The 17617-nt window shown below is 34.7% G+C and overlaps 1 protein-coding gene across 1 annotated transcript in view; it reads right to left on the bottom strand.

Annotated features, from left to right (window-relative positions):
* LOC112790511 (DEAD-box ATP-dependent RNA helicase 38) overlaps positions 1 to 16646 on the bottom strand; it is a 28347-nt gene extending 11701 nt beyond the window's left edge. The window contains exons 1-2 of the mRNA XM_025832950.3: positions 16184 to 16646; positions 15982 to 16047 (exon numbers count right to left, since the gene is read on the bottom strand). Of these exons, the coding sequence (XP_025688735.1) occupies positions 15982 to 16047; positions 16184 to 16303 (186 nt within the window). The 5' untranslated portion in view covers positions 16304 to 16646. The remainder of the gene's footprint in view (positions 1 to 15981; positions 16048 to 16183) is intronic.
* Between the last annotated feature and the right edge of the window lie 971 nt (positions 16647 to 17617).

The raw sequence follows: 17617 nt of genomic DNA, 5'->3' as shown, positions 1-17617 counted from the left end.
AATATACTGCCCAATACTCCCACTCGTTTAAATAAAATCTTTGATAGTCATACTATCTTACTTTAGGTACCATACATCTTCTCAAGATGTTTAGTAATAAATAGTGGGTGTATGCTTTTGAAATTAGAAGTCATAGTTGTCAAAATAACCCATATTGTAGTAAAATAATATTTTAGATACTTCACAAGTTCTAACCATTCCATAACTAAAATTATGGGAGAATATTATTTCAATAGGATTGTCATCTCAATGATAACCTTTTGGAAAAATAATTCTCAAATTGTATCCAATATATTACTTTCAAGTATGTCACACAAAAGGTGGACATATTTAAAAATTTAAAAATATGAAACTAAATTAAGAAATCTATATTTCTATCAAAATTATTTAGAATCATGAATGAGTACCTTGGTTGTCAAGTTGTTACTCATACCTATTCCAAATAAACATGATTAAATTATATCCCATATAATTATAATCCTAAATAGTTACCTGGTTGTCTGACAATTATTTAACTGAATTATATTTTATACCCCTAGGTTGTCTAGGTTTAAGTGTAAAATTAATTGTCTTTATACATCATTATATGCATAAATAAATTTTATTTTTGAGTACAAGTCTCCTGATTGTCAAGTTGCTCCTTGTAAACAAGAGATAAATTTATTTTTCTAGGTAATCTCATAACTTTTAGGATTTATTTTTATTATTAGAGAATTTTTATACTCATGGATTAAATTTAATACTCCTAGTTTGTCTAGGTAAAAATATAAAATTAAATTCTTAATATGTATATACTGATTATTATCTTGAAAATAAAACTTCTAGTTGTCAGGCCACTTTTTATAATCAAGAACATTAGAAAAAATTAATTTCTAAACTTATAGTGTCCAAAACACCTCAATCAAATCAAAATTTGATTTTGAATAGACTAACATTTAGCCTTATAAAACTATCAAATCAAATTTAACATTCTTAATATATACACTTATATATAACATCAAATATTTTTATTCCTTTAAAGTGACGTTTCAAAGTCATGATAAAAAAAAAGCAAATAAAATTTGATTAAAATCATAAGCATAAAAAATAATAATTTAATCACAATTAAATAGTTAACATTGAAATAAATTAACTATTAATTTATTAGAAAATCATTTCAATGAAAATAACTGCATCACATGCTACAAAAAATTGGAATTAATCCTATTAATTCACAAACTTTAAAAAATATAGGAATAAAGATTTAAACATAAAAAGTCAAAGCTCGGATGCCACTGAAGGATTACCATGTGTTCATAACACGCAGCAGAAGAAAAAAAGATAATCCTAAAGATCTATTTTGTGCTTAAATTTTATTCTAGAAATAATACATAGTAGATCAGATATAAATACTTGTGTACGCTAGTAAAAATCACTTTCTCCTTCGATGGTACGAAGGCACTATACGTATCCACACCGAGACCAACCTTTGCTGTCAACTCCTTGACCAACGGACATCGAATATAAATTGAGAAACATCTTGCAACTCTTTGCATGTCATAAAGTTCTTCTCCAAGAATCAGGCTCACATACATTTATGTGTGTACAGGTAAAGGAATAAAACTCTTGTGTTTTATTCTCATCTCTATCACATTCCTTTACTCTTGACATACATATATATTGTATGAGATTTGTTACTGATTTTAAATTTGAATCTCAATTCAAATTTAAATCATATCTTAAAATTCTAAATCTGAATCCTTCAAATTTATGAATCATATCATAACTCAATTTGAAACAGAATCAGTTAGGATCTCATCCAAATTTAGAATTCAAATTTAGAAATAGAATAACTAATTATTCTCAAATCTCATTTAATATTCTTAATTATCATATTATTATTATATTCTTGGGCTAGCAAAGAATATAATAATATTCTATTTGAATTAATATAATTGTTTATTTGATCAAATCAAAATAATAATTAAATAATTCTATAGCAAAGATTAGAACACTCGTTAGTGTTTGACCCCGTAAGTTTAATACTAAGCGGATAGTAAATTAGTCATATTAAATTTACTAATCAAGGTTGGCGTCTAGTAACACTCTTCAACGACCTGATAGTATGAAGTAATATATTTTTACTAAGAACCTTAGAAGAACAAAGTATAATTTCTTTTATCTTTCCAACTCTTGGTTAACCCTTAGAGTATAGTTTAATTGTCAAACTCTAACTTGTTACCATTATTATAATGAATTGTGAATGAACTAAGAAACTCATTTCTTCATTCATTCAATCCCCTTGGCCAAGCTTTTATTCATCTCAATCATTATAATCATAGAGCTTAAACTCTTTACTGAGAGTTGACGGATTCCTTATTAACTAATCATTAATTCTACAAGTATTTAAATCATTTCCAATATCCATTCAACTAGCACCCTAGGGTATTAGGTGTACTGAATCAAAGTATAATAAATACATTGTCAATTACTGTGATAGTCGCAGGTCAAAAGAAACTCTATTACTATATTCATCTTGAGAATATCTTATTGACAAATATACGGTAATTATAACCATTAAGAATTCTCAGAGTGAGTCAGTTCAATGGCCATATCTCTATATGCACCATCTATATATATAATTTAATGAATGAGATCTATAAATCTTCATCCAATGAAGACCATTATATATATATATATATTGATCTTTCCGGATTATTAATGTCCTTTTTAATAATCCTCTGACCAAGAACAATTTATTAAGTATCTTGGACCTGTATGTTCATCGTATAATTAAACTCAATACTTTCCTTTTTATATATCCCCTTTGATTCCTTTTATCTGTCAGAAGATCTGCACCAACAATTACTTGCTAAAGACGTTGATCTTGGAGCTTTTTGCAGAAATACAAGAAGCTACATAGTGCTTATCATAGTAAAAATCTGATACATCTTGTAGCTAGAACATCAAATATTTGAGAACCAAATTAGAAAATATAGAACTTGAGAATGTAACTCCTTGTTTGTCAAAACTTGAGAATGTAACTCCTTATTTTAATTATGTCATAACATTGATTTGATATTTATTATAAATCTCACCAGAAAAAATATGAAGCCTCAACTTACTTACACTACCAACCATATTTATATACACTTAAAACTACTTATACCATTGATGAGCGGATAATTTATACACTTTTTTGGCATTATTTTTAGGTAGTTTTTAGTATGATTTAGTTAGTTTTTAGTATATAATTATTAGTTTTTATGCAAAAATCATATTTCTGAACTTTACTATGAGTTTGTGTGCTTTTCTGTGATTTCAGGTATTTTTTTGCTAAAATTGAGGGACCTGAGCAAAAATCTGATTCAGAGGCTGAAAAAGGACTGAAGATGCTGTTGGATTCTAACCTCCCTTCACTCGAAATGAATTTTCTAGAGCTACAAAAACCCAATTGGCGCACTCTCAATTGCGTTGGAAATTAGACATCTTGGCCTTTCAACAATATATAATAGTCCATACTTTGCCCGAGTTTTGATGACGCAAACTGCCGTTCAAACACCAACTTCCTTCCCTATTCTGGCGTTAAAACGCTAGAAATAGGATAAAAGCTAGAGTTAAAGGCCCAAACTGGCATAAAAGCTGGTGTTTAACTCCAAGAAAAGTTTCTACACATGAAAGCTTCAATGCTCAGCCCAAGCACACACCAAGTGGGCCCGGAAGTGGATTTCTGCATCATTTACTTATTTATGTAAACCCTAGTAACTAGTCTAGTATAAATAAGACCTTTTACTATTGTATTAGACATCTTTGATCAGTTTTATGCTATCTTAGACTTTTATGGGGGCTGGCCATTCGGCCATGCCTGGAACTTCATCACTTATGTATTTTCAACGGTGGAGTTTCTACACACCATAGATTAAGGTGTGGAGCTCTGCTGTTCCTATAGTATTAATGCAAAGTACTATTGTTCTTCTATTCAATTCAAGCTTATTCTTATTCCAAGATATTCATTCGCACACAAGAACATGATGAATGTGATGATCAAGTGACACTCATCACCATTCTCACTTATGAATGCGTGCCTGACAAACACTTCCATTCTACATGAAAACAAGCTTGAATGCATATCTCTTGGGACTCTAATCAACGATTCACATCGTTTCCCCTTTGACAATGGGGCATCTGAATCTGAGATTAGAACCTTCGTGGTAGCAGCTAGAAGCAATTGGCAACATTCCTAAGATCCGGAAAGTCTAAACTTTGTCTGTGGTATTTCGAGTAGGATCTGGGAATGGATGACTGTGACGAGCTTCAAACTCGCGACTGTGGGGTGCAGTGACAATGCACAAAATGACCATTGGATCTTATTTCGACACGATTGAGAACCGACAGCTGATTAACCATGCGGTAGCTGTGCCTGGTATTTTTCATCCGATATGAGAAATCCGACAGTTGATTAGCCGTACAGAAACCATAAAGGACCATTTTCACTGAGAGGACGGGAGGTAGCCATTAATAACGGTGATCCCCAACATACAGCTTGCCATGGAAAGGAGTATGAATGGTTGAATGAAGGCAGTAGGAAAGCAGAGATTCAGAAGGAATTACGCATCTCCATATGCTTATCTGAAATTCCCACCAATGAATTACATAAGTATCTCTATCTTTATTTTATGATCATCTATCTTTTAATTATCAAAACTCTATAACCATTTGAATCCGCCTGAATGAGATTTACAAGATGACCATAGCTTTCTTCAAGCCGACAATTTCCGTGGGATCGACCCTTACTCACGTAAGGTATTACTTGTACGACCCAGTGCACTTGCTGGTCAACTGCACAGAGTTGTGAAAAGTGTGAATCACTATTTTGTGTACCAACTATCCAACCAATTTTAACTCACATGACAGTTGGTTAATGATGAGCGGATAATTTATACGCTTTTTGGCATTGTTTTTAGGTAGCTTTTAGTAGGTTCTAGCTACTTTTTAATATGTTTTTATTAGTTTTCATGCAAAATTCATATTTCTGAACTTTACTATGAGTTTGTGTGTTTTTCTATGATTTCAGGTATTTTCTGGCTGAAATTGAGGAATTTGAGCAAAAATTTGATTCAGGCTGAAAAAGGACTGCTGATATTGTTGGATTCTGACCTCCCTGCACTCGAAATGGATTTTCTAGAGTTACAGAAATTCAAGTGGCGCGCTCTCAATTGCGTTGGAAAGTAGATATCCAGGGCTTTCCAGCAATATATAATAGTCCATACTTTGCTCGAAGATAAACGACGTAAACTGGCGTTTAACGCCAGTTCCATGTTCCATTCTGCGTTAAACGCCAGAAACAGGTTACAAGTTGGAGTTAAACGCCCAAAAAAAGTTACAACCTGACGTTTAACTCTAGAAACAGCCCAGGCACGTGAAAAGCTCAAGTCTTAGCCCCATCACACACCAAGTGGGCTCCGGAAGTGGATTTCTACAATATCTATCTTAGTTTACTCATTTTCTGTAAACCTAGGTTACTAGTTTAGTATTTAAACAACTTTTAGAGATTTATTCTGGACCTCATGACATTTTTAGATCTGAACTTTGTACTCTTTGACAACATGAGTCTCTAAACTCCATTGTTGGGGGTGAGGAGCTCTGCTGTGTCTCGATGAATTAATGTAATTATTTCTGTTTTTTATTTAAACACGCTTGTTTCTATCTAAGATATTCATTCGCACTTCAATATGATGAATGTGATGATCCGTGACACTCATCACCATTATCAACTTATGAACGCGTGCCTGACAACCACCTCCGTTCTACATTAGATTGGATGAGTATCTCTTGGATTCCTTAATCAGAGTCTTCGTGGTGTAAGCTAGAATCCATTGACACCAAGTGGGCTCCGGAAAGTCTAAACCTTGTCTGTGGTATTCCGAGTAGGATTCAAGGATTGAATGACTGTGATGAACTTCAAACTCACAAGGGTTGGGCGTAGTGACAGACGCAAACGGATCAATAGATCCTATTCCAGCACGAGTGAGAACCGACAGATGATTAATCGTGCAGTGACAGCGCACCTGGACCATTTTCACTGAGAGGACGGATGGTAGCCATTGACAACGGTGATCCACCAACACACAGCTTGCCATAGGAGGAACCTTGCGTGCGTGAAGAAGAAGACAAGGGGAAAGCAGAGATTCAGAAGACAAAGCATCTCCAAAACTCCAACATATTCTCCATTACTGCATAACAAGTATTATTTAATCCATGCTTTTTATTTACTACCAATCAAAACTGAAAATTTTTATTATCCTGACTAAGAGTTACAAGATAACCATAGCTTGCTTCAAGCCAATAATTTCCGTGGGATTCGACTCTTACTCACGTAAGGTATTACTTGGACAACCCAGTGCACTTGCTGGTTAGTGGTACGAGTTGTGAAAAGTGTGATTTACAATTTCGTGCACCAAGTTTTTGGCGTCCTTGCCGGAGATTGTTGAGTTTGAACAACTAACGGTTTATTTTGTTCCTTAGATTAGAAATAATTTATTTTGCTGTGTTTAGAGTCACTAGGATTGCATCTCATATTTTTCCTTTCAAATTTTTTTTTCAAAAATATTATTTTTCCTTATTAATTTTTAATTTTTCTTTGAGTTTAGTTTCATATTTTAAGTTTGGTGTCCATTGCATGTTTTTATTTTTATTTTATTTTTTTTCATAATTTTCGAACTGCATGCTTGTCATTTTCCTTCAATTTTTCAAAAATACTTCTCTTTTGTTTTCAAAAATACTTCTCTTTTGTTTAGTCTATGCATTTGTTGAATGTGTCTATGTTCTTGTGAATAGTTGCTCCTTTGAGTCTTTCTTTCTAAAACCTTTTCAAAAATTTATTTATTAAATACCTTATTAAAATATGTTAAATTTATAGCTCAATTGACTAGAGCGTTGTGCCTATGTTCTTGGTAATTGGGTATCTTCCTTTTAAAAAAATTTTTCAAAAATAATTTTTCTTTGATTAAATCTTGTGTCAATTTTTAAGTTTGGTGTTCTCTTGTTAATTTTTCTTTAGTTTTCAAAAATTTCATTGTGGTTTTCTAAAAATTTTAAGTTTGGTGTTTTATCTTCATGTTCTTATTGTTCTTGTGAGTCTTCAAGGTGTTCTTGAGTCTTCCTTGTGTTTTGATCTTAAAATTTTTAAGTTTGGTGTTCCTTGGTGTTTTTCCTCCAAAATTTTCGAAAATAAAGAGCATTAGATCTAAAAATTTTAAGTTGTGTATCTTTTGTGTGTTTTTCTCTTTCATCATAAAATTCAAAAATAAAAAAAAATATATCTTCTCTAACTATTTTTTTAGCAAAAATTTCGAAATTTTTCAAAAAAAATTTCAGATTTTAATTTCAAAATTTTACCTTATCATATCTTAGTTGTCAAGTTTTTAAAAATCATATCTTTTTCAATCATATCTTTTCCAATCAAATCTTTTCAACCATATCTTTTTCAAAAATCAAATCTTTTTCAAAACCTCCTAACCACTTTTTCTCTCTCTTCATTTTTCGAAAATCCTCACCCATTTTTCATTTTATTTTATTTTATTTTTTAATTTCTGTTTTCTAAAAAAAATATTTTAATACTATTTGAATCTCCAATTCACAACATCTCCCTTTCTCCATCATGAACCTAAGTGGAAATGAACAGTCCAGAATGACTCTGGGGTCATATGCTAACCCCACTACTGCTTCATATGGGAGTAGTATCTGTATACCCTCCATCGGAGTCAGTAGTTTTGAGTTGAATCATCAGTTCATTATCATGGTGCAACAAAGTTGCCAGTATTTCGGTCTTCTACAGAAAGAACCTACAGAATTTCTGGCACAGTTTTTGTAAATTGCTGACACAGTACATGATAAAAAAGTAGATCAGGATGTCTACAGATTATTACTGTTTTCATTTGCTATAAAAGATCAAGCTAAAAGGTGGTTAAATAACCAACCTAAGGCTAGCATAAGGACATGGAAACAGCTGTCAAAAAAATTCCTGAATCAATATTTCCCTCCAAAACGGATGACACAGCTAAGGCTGAACATCTAAGGCTTTAAACAAGGAGATAATGAATCTCTTTATGATGCTTGAGAAAGATACAGAGAGATGCTAAGAAAATGCCCATTTGAAATATTTTCAGAGTGGGTGCAGTTAGACATCTTCTATTATGGGCTTACAGAGAAAGCTCAGATGTCTTTGGATCATTCAACTAGTGGATCTATACACATGAGAAAGACAATTGAAGAAGCTCAAGAGCTCATTGATACAGTTGCCAGAAATCAGCATCTGTACCTAAGTAGTGAGTCTTCCATGAAAAAAGAGGCTAAAATAGTAACTGCTGAACTCATTCCTGCAGAACAAGTTACTGAATTCAATAAGCAATTAGATTTTCTAACAAAACAGCTAGCCAAATTCAAGGAGATACTACAAGACACAAGAATGGCTAATATGAATATGGAAGTACAGTTGAAGCAAACAAAACAGCAGTTATCAAAACAAATAACAGAAGAGTGTCAAGCAGTTCAATTAAGAAGTGAAAAAAATATTAAATACCTCACTTCAAAACAGCAGGAAGCTAAGAAATGAACAAACTGCTACCCAAAATCCCTTTGAGGATAGTAAGAGCCCAGAAAGGAGTAATTCTGGCGCTCAAACGCTAGAAAAGGGTGAAGAGCTGGCGTTAAACGCCTAACCCATGCTCAGTTCTGGCGTTCAAACGCCACAAACAGGCAAGGAGTTGGCATTAAACGCCCAATGGAAGCTCAGTTCTGGTGTTCAAACGCCAGAAACAGGTAAGGAGTTAGCGTTAAATGCCAATTCAGCTTCCGATCCTGGCGTTCAAATGCCAGTGAGGGATCAGACACATACAAGTGCTGATAGTAACCCCTTTAAGAAGGCTTTCCCAACCACCTCTGTAGAAAATAAACGTGCAGCAACTAAGGTTCAGGAATACAAAGCCAAGATGCCTTATCCTCAAAAACTCCGTCAAGCAGAGCAGGATAAGCAATTTGCCCGCTTTGCAGACTATCTCAGGACTCTTGAAATAAAGATTCTGTAGAGGCACTTGAGCAAATACCCTCTTATGCTAAGTTCATGAAATAGATCTTGAGTCATAAGAAGGACTGGAGAGAAACTAAAAAAGTTTTTCTCACTGAAGAATGTAGTACAGTCATTTTAAAAAGCTTACCAGAAAAGTTTAAAGATCCCAGAAGCTTCATGATACCATACACATTAGAGGGTACTTGTACTAAGAAAGCGCTATGTGATCTTAGAGCAAGTATCAACCTAATACCTGCATCCACTATTAAAAAGCTTCGTTTGACTGAAGAAGTCAAACCAACTCGAATATGTCTCCAACTTGCTGATGACTCCATTAAATACCCATCAGGCGTGATTGAAGACTGATTGTTAAGGTTTGGCCATTTGCCTTTTCCACTAACTTTGTGGTGCTAAAAATGGAGGAGCACAAGAGTGCAACTCTCATTCTGGGAAGACCTTTCCTAGCAATTGGACGAATCCTCATTGACGTCCAAAAAGGGGAATTAACCCTGAGAGTCAATGAGGACGAGTTTAAGTTGAATGTTGTCAAAGCTATGCAGCATCCAGACACCCCAAATGACTACATGAGCATTGATATTATCGACTCTCTGGTGGAAGAGGTCAATATGACTGAGAGTCTCGAATCAGAGCTAGAGGATATCTTTAAAGATGTTCAGCCTGATCTGGAGGAACCAGAGAGAATAATAAAACCTCTGAAAATCTCTCAGGAAAAGGAGAAACATCCTAAACCCGAGCTCAAACCATTACCACCATCCCTGAAATATGCATTTCTGGGAGAAGGTGACACTTTTCCTGTAATCATAAGCTCTACCTTAGAGCCACAAGAAGAGGAAGCACTAATTAAAGTGCTGAGGACACATAAGACAGCTCTTGGGTGGTCCATCAGTGATCTTAAGGGCATTAGCCCAACCAGATGCATGTAGAAGATCCTATTGGAGGATGACACTAAGCCAGTGGTTCAACCACAGAGGCGGCTGAATCCAGCCATGAAGGAAGTAGTGCAGAAGGAGGTCACTAAATTACTAGAGGCTGGGATTATTTATTCTATTTCTGATAGCCCCTGGGTAAGCCCTGTCCAAGTCGTCCCTAAGAAAGGTGGCATGACAGTGGTTCATAATGAAAAGAATGAACTGGTTCCTATAAGAACAGTTACAGGGTGGCGTATGTGTATTGATTACAGAAGGCTCAATACAGCTACCAGAAAGGATCATTTTCCTTTACCATTCATAGACCAGATGCTAGAAAGACTAGCAGGTCATGATTACTACTGCTTTTTGGATGGATATTCAGGTTATAACCAAATTGCAGTAGATCCCCACGATCAAGAGAAAACAGCATTCACATGTCCATCTGGAGTATTTGCATACAGAAGGATGCCATTTGGTCTGTGCAATACACCTGCAACCTTTTAAAGGTGCATGCTCTCTATTTTCTCTGATATAGTGAAAAAATTTCTGGAAGTCTTCATGGATAACTTTTCAGTATTTGGAGACTCATTCAGCTCCTGTCTTGACCATCTAGCACTTGTTCTAAAGAGGTGCCAAGAGACTAACCTGGTTTTAAACTGGGAGAAATGTCACTTTATGGTAACTGAAGGAATTGTCCTTGGACACAAAATTTTGAACAAGAGAATAGAGGTGGATCAAGCTAAGGTAGAGGTAATTGAAAAATTACCACCACCTGCCAATGTTAAGGCAATCAAAAGCTTTCTAGGGCATGCAGGATTCTATATGAGGTTTATTAAGGATTTTTCGAAAATCGCAAAACCTCTAAGCAATCTGTTGGCTGTTAATACACCATTTGTCTTTGACAAAGAGTGTTTGCAGGCCTTTGAGACTCTAAAAGCTAAGTTGGTCACAGCACCAATCATTTCTGCACCAAACTAGGCATTACCATTCGAACTAATGTTTGATGCCAGTGACCATGTCATTGGTGCAGTATTGGGACAAAGGCATGATAGGCTTCTGCACATCATTTATTATGGCAGCCGTATTCTAAATGATGCGCAGAAGAACTACACAACCACAGAAAAGGAATTGCTTGCAGTGGTTTATGCCATTGACAAATTCAGATCTTATTTAGTAGGATCAAAAGTGATTGTGTACACTGACCATGCTGCTCTTAAATATCTACTCACAAAGCAGGATTCAAAACCCAGGCTCATAAGATGGGTGTTGCTTATGCAAGAGTTTGATATAGAAATAAGAGACAGAAAAGGGATAGAAAATCAAGTAGCTGATCACCTGTCCCAGATAGAACCAGTAGCAGGAGCATCCCTCCCTCCTACTGAGATCTCTGAAACCTTTCCAGATGAGCAATTGTTTGCTATTCAAGAAGCTCCGTGGTTTGCAGACATTGCAGACTAGATTAAAAGCTCAGTAATAGTCCAGCTAAAGACAGTAAAGAAGCGCTTGCTGGGAGGCAACCCAATTTTATCTATCTATGTTAAAATTCCATTGTTATTTTGGGTTTTCTTTAGGTTGATGATCATGTGAAGTCACAAAAACAACTGCAAAAATTAAAGCAAAATCAAAATCAGCATTAAAAATAGCACACCCTAGAGGATAAGCTTACTGGCATTTAAACGCCAGTAAGAAGCGTTTAAACGCCAGTAAGAAGCATCATACTGGCGTTTAACGCTAGAAAGGAGCATCAAGCTGGCGTTAAAAAAAACAGGCTACAAGCTGGCGTTTAATGCCAGAAACAAGCAGCAGTCTGGCGTTAAATGCCAGGATTGCACTAAGAGGGCATTCTACACGCCTAAATGACGCAGGAATGAGAAAACCTTGACACCTCAGGATCTGTGGACCCCACAGGATCCCCACCTACCTCACCATTCAAATTTAAACCATTCCCCTCCCAAACCCACCCATTCACACACCTCCATCTCCTCCACTTCTCCTTCTACTCCCTTCTTTCTTCTTTTGCTCGAGGGCGAGCAAACTTTTTAAGTTTGGTGTGGAAAAAGCGTTGCTTTTTGTTTTTCCATAACCATTTATGGCACCTAAGGCCGGAAAAACCTCTAGAAAGAGAAAAGGGAAGGCAGTTGCTTCCACATCTGAGTCATGAGAGATGGAGAGGTTCATCTCAAGGGTCCATAGCTCAGTGGTAGAGCATTTGATTGCAGATCAAAGAGCCTTGAGGGAAGAGCAACAAAGGCAAGGAAGAGATATAGAGGAGCACCATTAGATCTTCAAGAGGAAGAACAAGCCGCCATCACTAAGGTGGACTCATTCCTTAACTTCCTTGTTCTTATTTTTTCTATTTTTTTTCAATTTTCATACTTTATGTTTGTCTATGTTTTGTGTCTTTACTACATGATCATTATTGTCTAGTGTCTATGTCTTAAAGCTGTGAATAACTCCATGAATCCTTCACATCCCTTAAATGAAAAATGCTCTAAAAACAAAAAAATAAGAAGTACATGAATTTCGAATTCATCCTTGAAATTAGTTTAATTATATTGATGTGGTGACAATACTTTTTATTTTCTGAATGAATGCTTGAACAGTGCATATTTTTTATATTGAATTTTATGAATGTTAAAATTGTTGGCTCTTGAAAGAATAATGAACAAGAGAAATGTTATTGATAATCTGAAAAATCATAAAATTGATTCTTGAAGTAAGAAAAAGCAGTGAATAACAAAAGCTTGCGAAAAAAATGGCAAAAAATATAAAAGAAAAAGAAAAAGCAAGCAGAAAAAGACAATAGCCCTTAAAACCAAAAGGCAAGGGTAAAAAGGATCCAAGACTTTGAGCATCAATGGATAGGAGGGCCCAAGGAAATAAATCCAGGCCTAAGCGGCTAAATCAAGCTGTCCCTAACCATGTGTTTATGGCATGCAGGTCCAAGTGAAAAGCTTGAGACTGAGTGGTTAAAGTCGTGATCCAAAGCAAAAAAGTGTGCTTAAGAACTCTGGACACCTCTAATTGGGGACTTTAGCAAAGCTAAGTCACAATCTGAAAAGGTTCACCCAGTTATGTGTCTGTGGCATTTATGTATCCGGTGGTAATACTGGAAAATAAAGTGCTTAGGGGCATGGCCAAAACTCATAAAGTAGTTGTGTTCAAGAATCAACATACTAAACTAGGAGAATCAATAACACTATCTGAATTCTGAGTTCGTATAGATGCCAATCATTCTAAACTTCAAAGGATAAAGTGAGATGCCAAAACTGTTCAGAAGCAAAAAGCCACTAGTCCCGCTCATCTAATTAGAACTAAGCTTCATTGATATTTTGAAATTTATAGTATACTCTTTTCTTTTTATCCTATTTGATTTTCAGTTGCTTGGGGACAAGCAACAATTTGAGTTTGGTGTTGTGATGAGCGGATAATTTATACGCTTTTTGGCATTGTTTTTAGGTAGTTTTTAGTAGGTTCTAGCTACTTTTTAGTATGTTTTTATTAGTTTTCATGCAAAATTCATATTTCTAGACTTTACTATGAGTTTGTGTATTTTTTTGTGATTTCAGATATTTTCTGGCTGAAATTGAGGGATCTGAACAAAAATCTGATTCAGGCTGAAAAAGGACCCCTGATGCTGTTGGATTCTGACCTCTCTGCACTCGAAATGGATTTTCTAGAGCTACAGAAATTCAATTAGCACGCTCTTAATTGCGTTGGAAAGTAGACATCCAGAGATTTCCAGCAATATATAATAGTCCATAGTTTGCTAGAAGATAAACGACATAAACTGGCATTTAACGCCAGTTCCATGTTCCATTCTGGCGTTAAACGCCAGAAACAGATTACAAGTTGGAATTAAACGCCCAAAACAGGTTACAACATGGCGTTTAACTCCAGAAACAGCCCAGGTACTTGAAAAGCTCAAGTCTCAGTCCCAGCACATACCAAGTGGGCCCCGGAAGTGAATTTTTGCGCTATCTATCTTAGTTTACTCATTTTCTGTAAACCTAGGTTACTAGTTTAGTATTTAAACAACTTTTAAAAATTTATTCTGGACCTCATGATATTTTTAGATCTGAACTTTGTACTCTTTGACGGCATGAGTCTCTAAACTCCATTGTTGGGGGTGAGGAGCTCTGCTGTGTCTCGATGAGTTAATGTAATTATTTCTGTTTTTTATTCAAATATGCTTGTTTCTATCTAAAATATTCATTCGCACTTCAATATGATGAATGTGATGATCTGTGACACTCATCACCATTCTCAACTTATGAACGCGTGCCTGACAACCACCTCCGTTCTACATTAGATTGGATGAGTATCTCTTGGATTCTTTAATCAGAGTCTTCGTGGTATAAGCTAGAATCCATTGGCAGCATTCTTGAGAATCCGGAAAATCTAAACCTTGTCTGTGGTATTCCGAGTAGGATTTAAGGATTGAATGACTGTGATGAGTTTCAAACTCATAAGAGTTGGGCGTAGTGACAGACGCAAAAGGATCAATGGATCCTATTCTAGCACGAATGAGAACCGACAGATGATTAGCTGTGCGGTGACAGCGCACCTGGACCATTTTCACTGAGAGGACGGATGGTAGCCATTGACAACGGTGATCCACCAACACACAGCTTGTCATAGAAGGAACCTTGCGTGCGTGAAGAAGAAGACAGGGGGAAAGCAGAGATTCAGAAGACAAAACATCTCCAAAATTCCAACATATTCTACATTACTGCATAACAAGTATTATTTAATCCATGCTTTTTATTTACTACCAATCAAAACTGAGAATTATTATTATCCTGACTAAGAGTTACAAGATAACCATAGCTTGCTTCAAGCCAACAATCTCCGTGGAATTCGACCCTTACTCACGTAAGGTATTACTTGGACGACTCAGTGCACTTGCTGGTTAGTGGTACAAATTGTGAAAAGTGTGATTTATAATTTCGTGCACTAGTTAACAAATTATTGACCAACAGATAAAGACACATACGTGCTTCATTTCATTTACAAAAATACATATGATATGATTTAAAGTAAAAGTAAAAGGTTATGTCAACCAAATCTAAAAGATACAAAAATAGTACAAAGTCAAGAGAACCATCCATTTTTCGGTATATCCCTTGCTAAAATGTTTTCATAGCTTGCATCCATGTTCTTGAAATGCCATTATTCCAACATGTAAACCCTTAAACAATTTGCTAGCAGGATTGAACTAATAAATATAGCGACATACTGTTTCCCTTTAAATCAATTCCTCTTGATATCTTTTAGTACAAAAATGGCATCAAATAACCTATTACCAATATTAAACACAACCTCACACTTAATTTTCATGTATAATTTAAAATACAACACCTATATTAACTATTTTAGAACCTACGCCATCTATTTCTACTGCATTGATAATAGACCACACACATCCTGTAGTTATGAAACCCAACTCGATTGACACTGTTAAGAGTAGTTAGTTATTTAGTTTGTTAGGGTTTGCTTCTCTTGCCTCTTGTTATTTTTGTCCGCCCTTTTGGTTAGCCTCTTCTATATATATAGCTGATTAGTCTATTCCTGTACATAGATGAAGTACTACTCTTTTAATGAAACATACATTGATTTTCAGTTCTATGCTCTTTATTGATTTCCTTCTTGATCATTCATCTGTTCCTCTACCGTTCATCACTGCCTCCCTATGTTCTACTTCTAACGCTTCTTAGAAAGCTTTAAGACACAAACATACCATGCAAATACTTGACTTAATCATGATTTTTTTTCAAAGAAAGGACACAGAAAATTTAGAAACCGACTTCAAGTTGTATGCAGTTTGGCTTATTGTAATAAACCGACTTCCTTAAGGGCAACTTTATAGCCTTCAACATAAAATGGAAGCTAATTAAAGGCAATCAATTAGGATATATGTTTCATCTTTATATCTAAAGAAGAATTCTCGAATCGATCGAACTTTGATACATGCAAGCAGACTATAAGAGAGGCAGTTCAACAAACCTGGCAGCTAGAATTGAATTTTTCAATTTCTTTCATTATCCTCAAGGAATCATCCTTAAAACCATCCTGCAACAACACAGTTCATAGTTGTTTAGGAAATTCAGAGTTTACTAGTGCTCTCACCCTCTATGTCCTCCGCATAAGCGGAGAAGAATTCTAAACTACAATGAAACTTTAAATCCTAACTAAATGCAAAACTTACCTCCGCAAGCATTTGATCAGCTTCATCAAAGACAAGAATCTTCAATCTGGTCACAGCCAATTTCTTGAAAGAAATCCACTTCTTTATGGGGCCAGGACTCCCAATAACCACCTGAGCCATAATTGGGGCCCATTTTTTAATTGGAATTGAATCCCTCCTATCTGAGAACGGCACAATCCGAGCTAATCCGTGTCTCGTTGTGAGTTTGAGCGATCAAATCACAGTGTGGGGCACTTAGTGACACCCGCAAGCTTATATAGATTCAAGCTAGGGCAAGATACAAGCTATAAGCTTGCGGATGTCACTCAGCATGTCGCACCATAAATTGAACAAAAAAGTTTGCCGAAGATCCAAGCTATAAGCTTGCCGGCGACACCATATAGCTTATGAAAGGACTCAGGGCAAAACCAAAGGAGACAAGAAGGAATGTTGGAGCTCTAAAGGCAACGAGGATTCTCTTCTTGGGGAGTTCATAGTGGTGAGCTCATTTATAGGCAATGACTTAGTATGACTTGATTTACCCTATTTAGCGTGAAGGACAGTGAAATTTAGTTTGATAAAGTTTTTAACTTTTAAAGATAATTTATAAAAGGTCATTTTTAAAAAATAATTTTTTAAAAGTTGTGGTATTATTTTTGATAAATTAAAGTAAAAATAACTTTCAAATAAACACAAACAACAATAATTATGTTTAATAAAATAATTTTAAAATTTAAAATACTATAAATAGACATAAATACAAGTCTTAAATTTAAAAATTAGTTAACATATATGATTATATTAGACTTTTAAATTTTAAAAAGTATAAGGTAAATTTAAAAAATTATATTTTAAGTGTTTTTAAAAGTACTTCGATCTTTTAAAAATTGCAAACATAAGCATATAATTTTTTTGATTTACCAAACACAAAATAAGAAAATTGAGCTTTTAGAAAACACAAACATCTCTTCAAAAAACTTTACCAAACCAAATTTAAAAGCTAAGGTTAGTGGGTGATGCTATGTAAAGCATAATTGGAAAGTCACAATCAATTGTTAGCGAGCAAGCTGGACTTTTAAATTCAAGGAGACTGTAGCCTATAAAAATGGTTTTTTCTTTATATCTAAAAGGTACGAGGTATAGTATCATAATGATGAAGAGATTTAAAAGTGGGGCAAAATAAATAATAATTAAGAATGTAGTCTCACAAAGGGCTTAAAGAGAAAATAATTAATTATATACAAAAATAATAGAAAAATAGTGATTATTCTCATTAATAAGGCAAAGAGAATTAGAGTAATAGAAAAGTACCTAAATATTTAATCACACTACAAAAACAAAAATAAGTAATTTGTTTAAGGTTAATACTTATTTTGTGATGTCACAATCAGATATCAAAATCTCATTTAATTTGATGAGGAAGGCACCAAAAATAAATATAGCGACATATTGTTT

Source organism: Arachis hypogaea, chromosome 3 (assembly GCF_003086295.3).
Source record: "Arachis hypogaea cultivar Tifrunner chromosome 3, arahy.Tifrunner.gnm2.J5K5, whole genome shotgun sequence".
Classification (NCBI taxonomy): Eukaryota; Viridiplantae; Streptophyta; class Magnoliopsida; order Fabales; family Fabaceae; genus Arachis; species Arachis hypogaea.
Note: the sequence above shows the minus strand (reverse complement) of the source record. Positions and strands in the feature narration are given on the sequence as shown.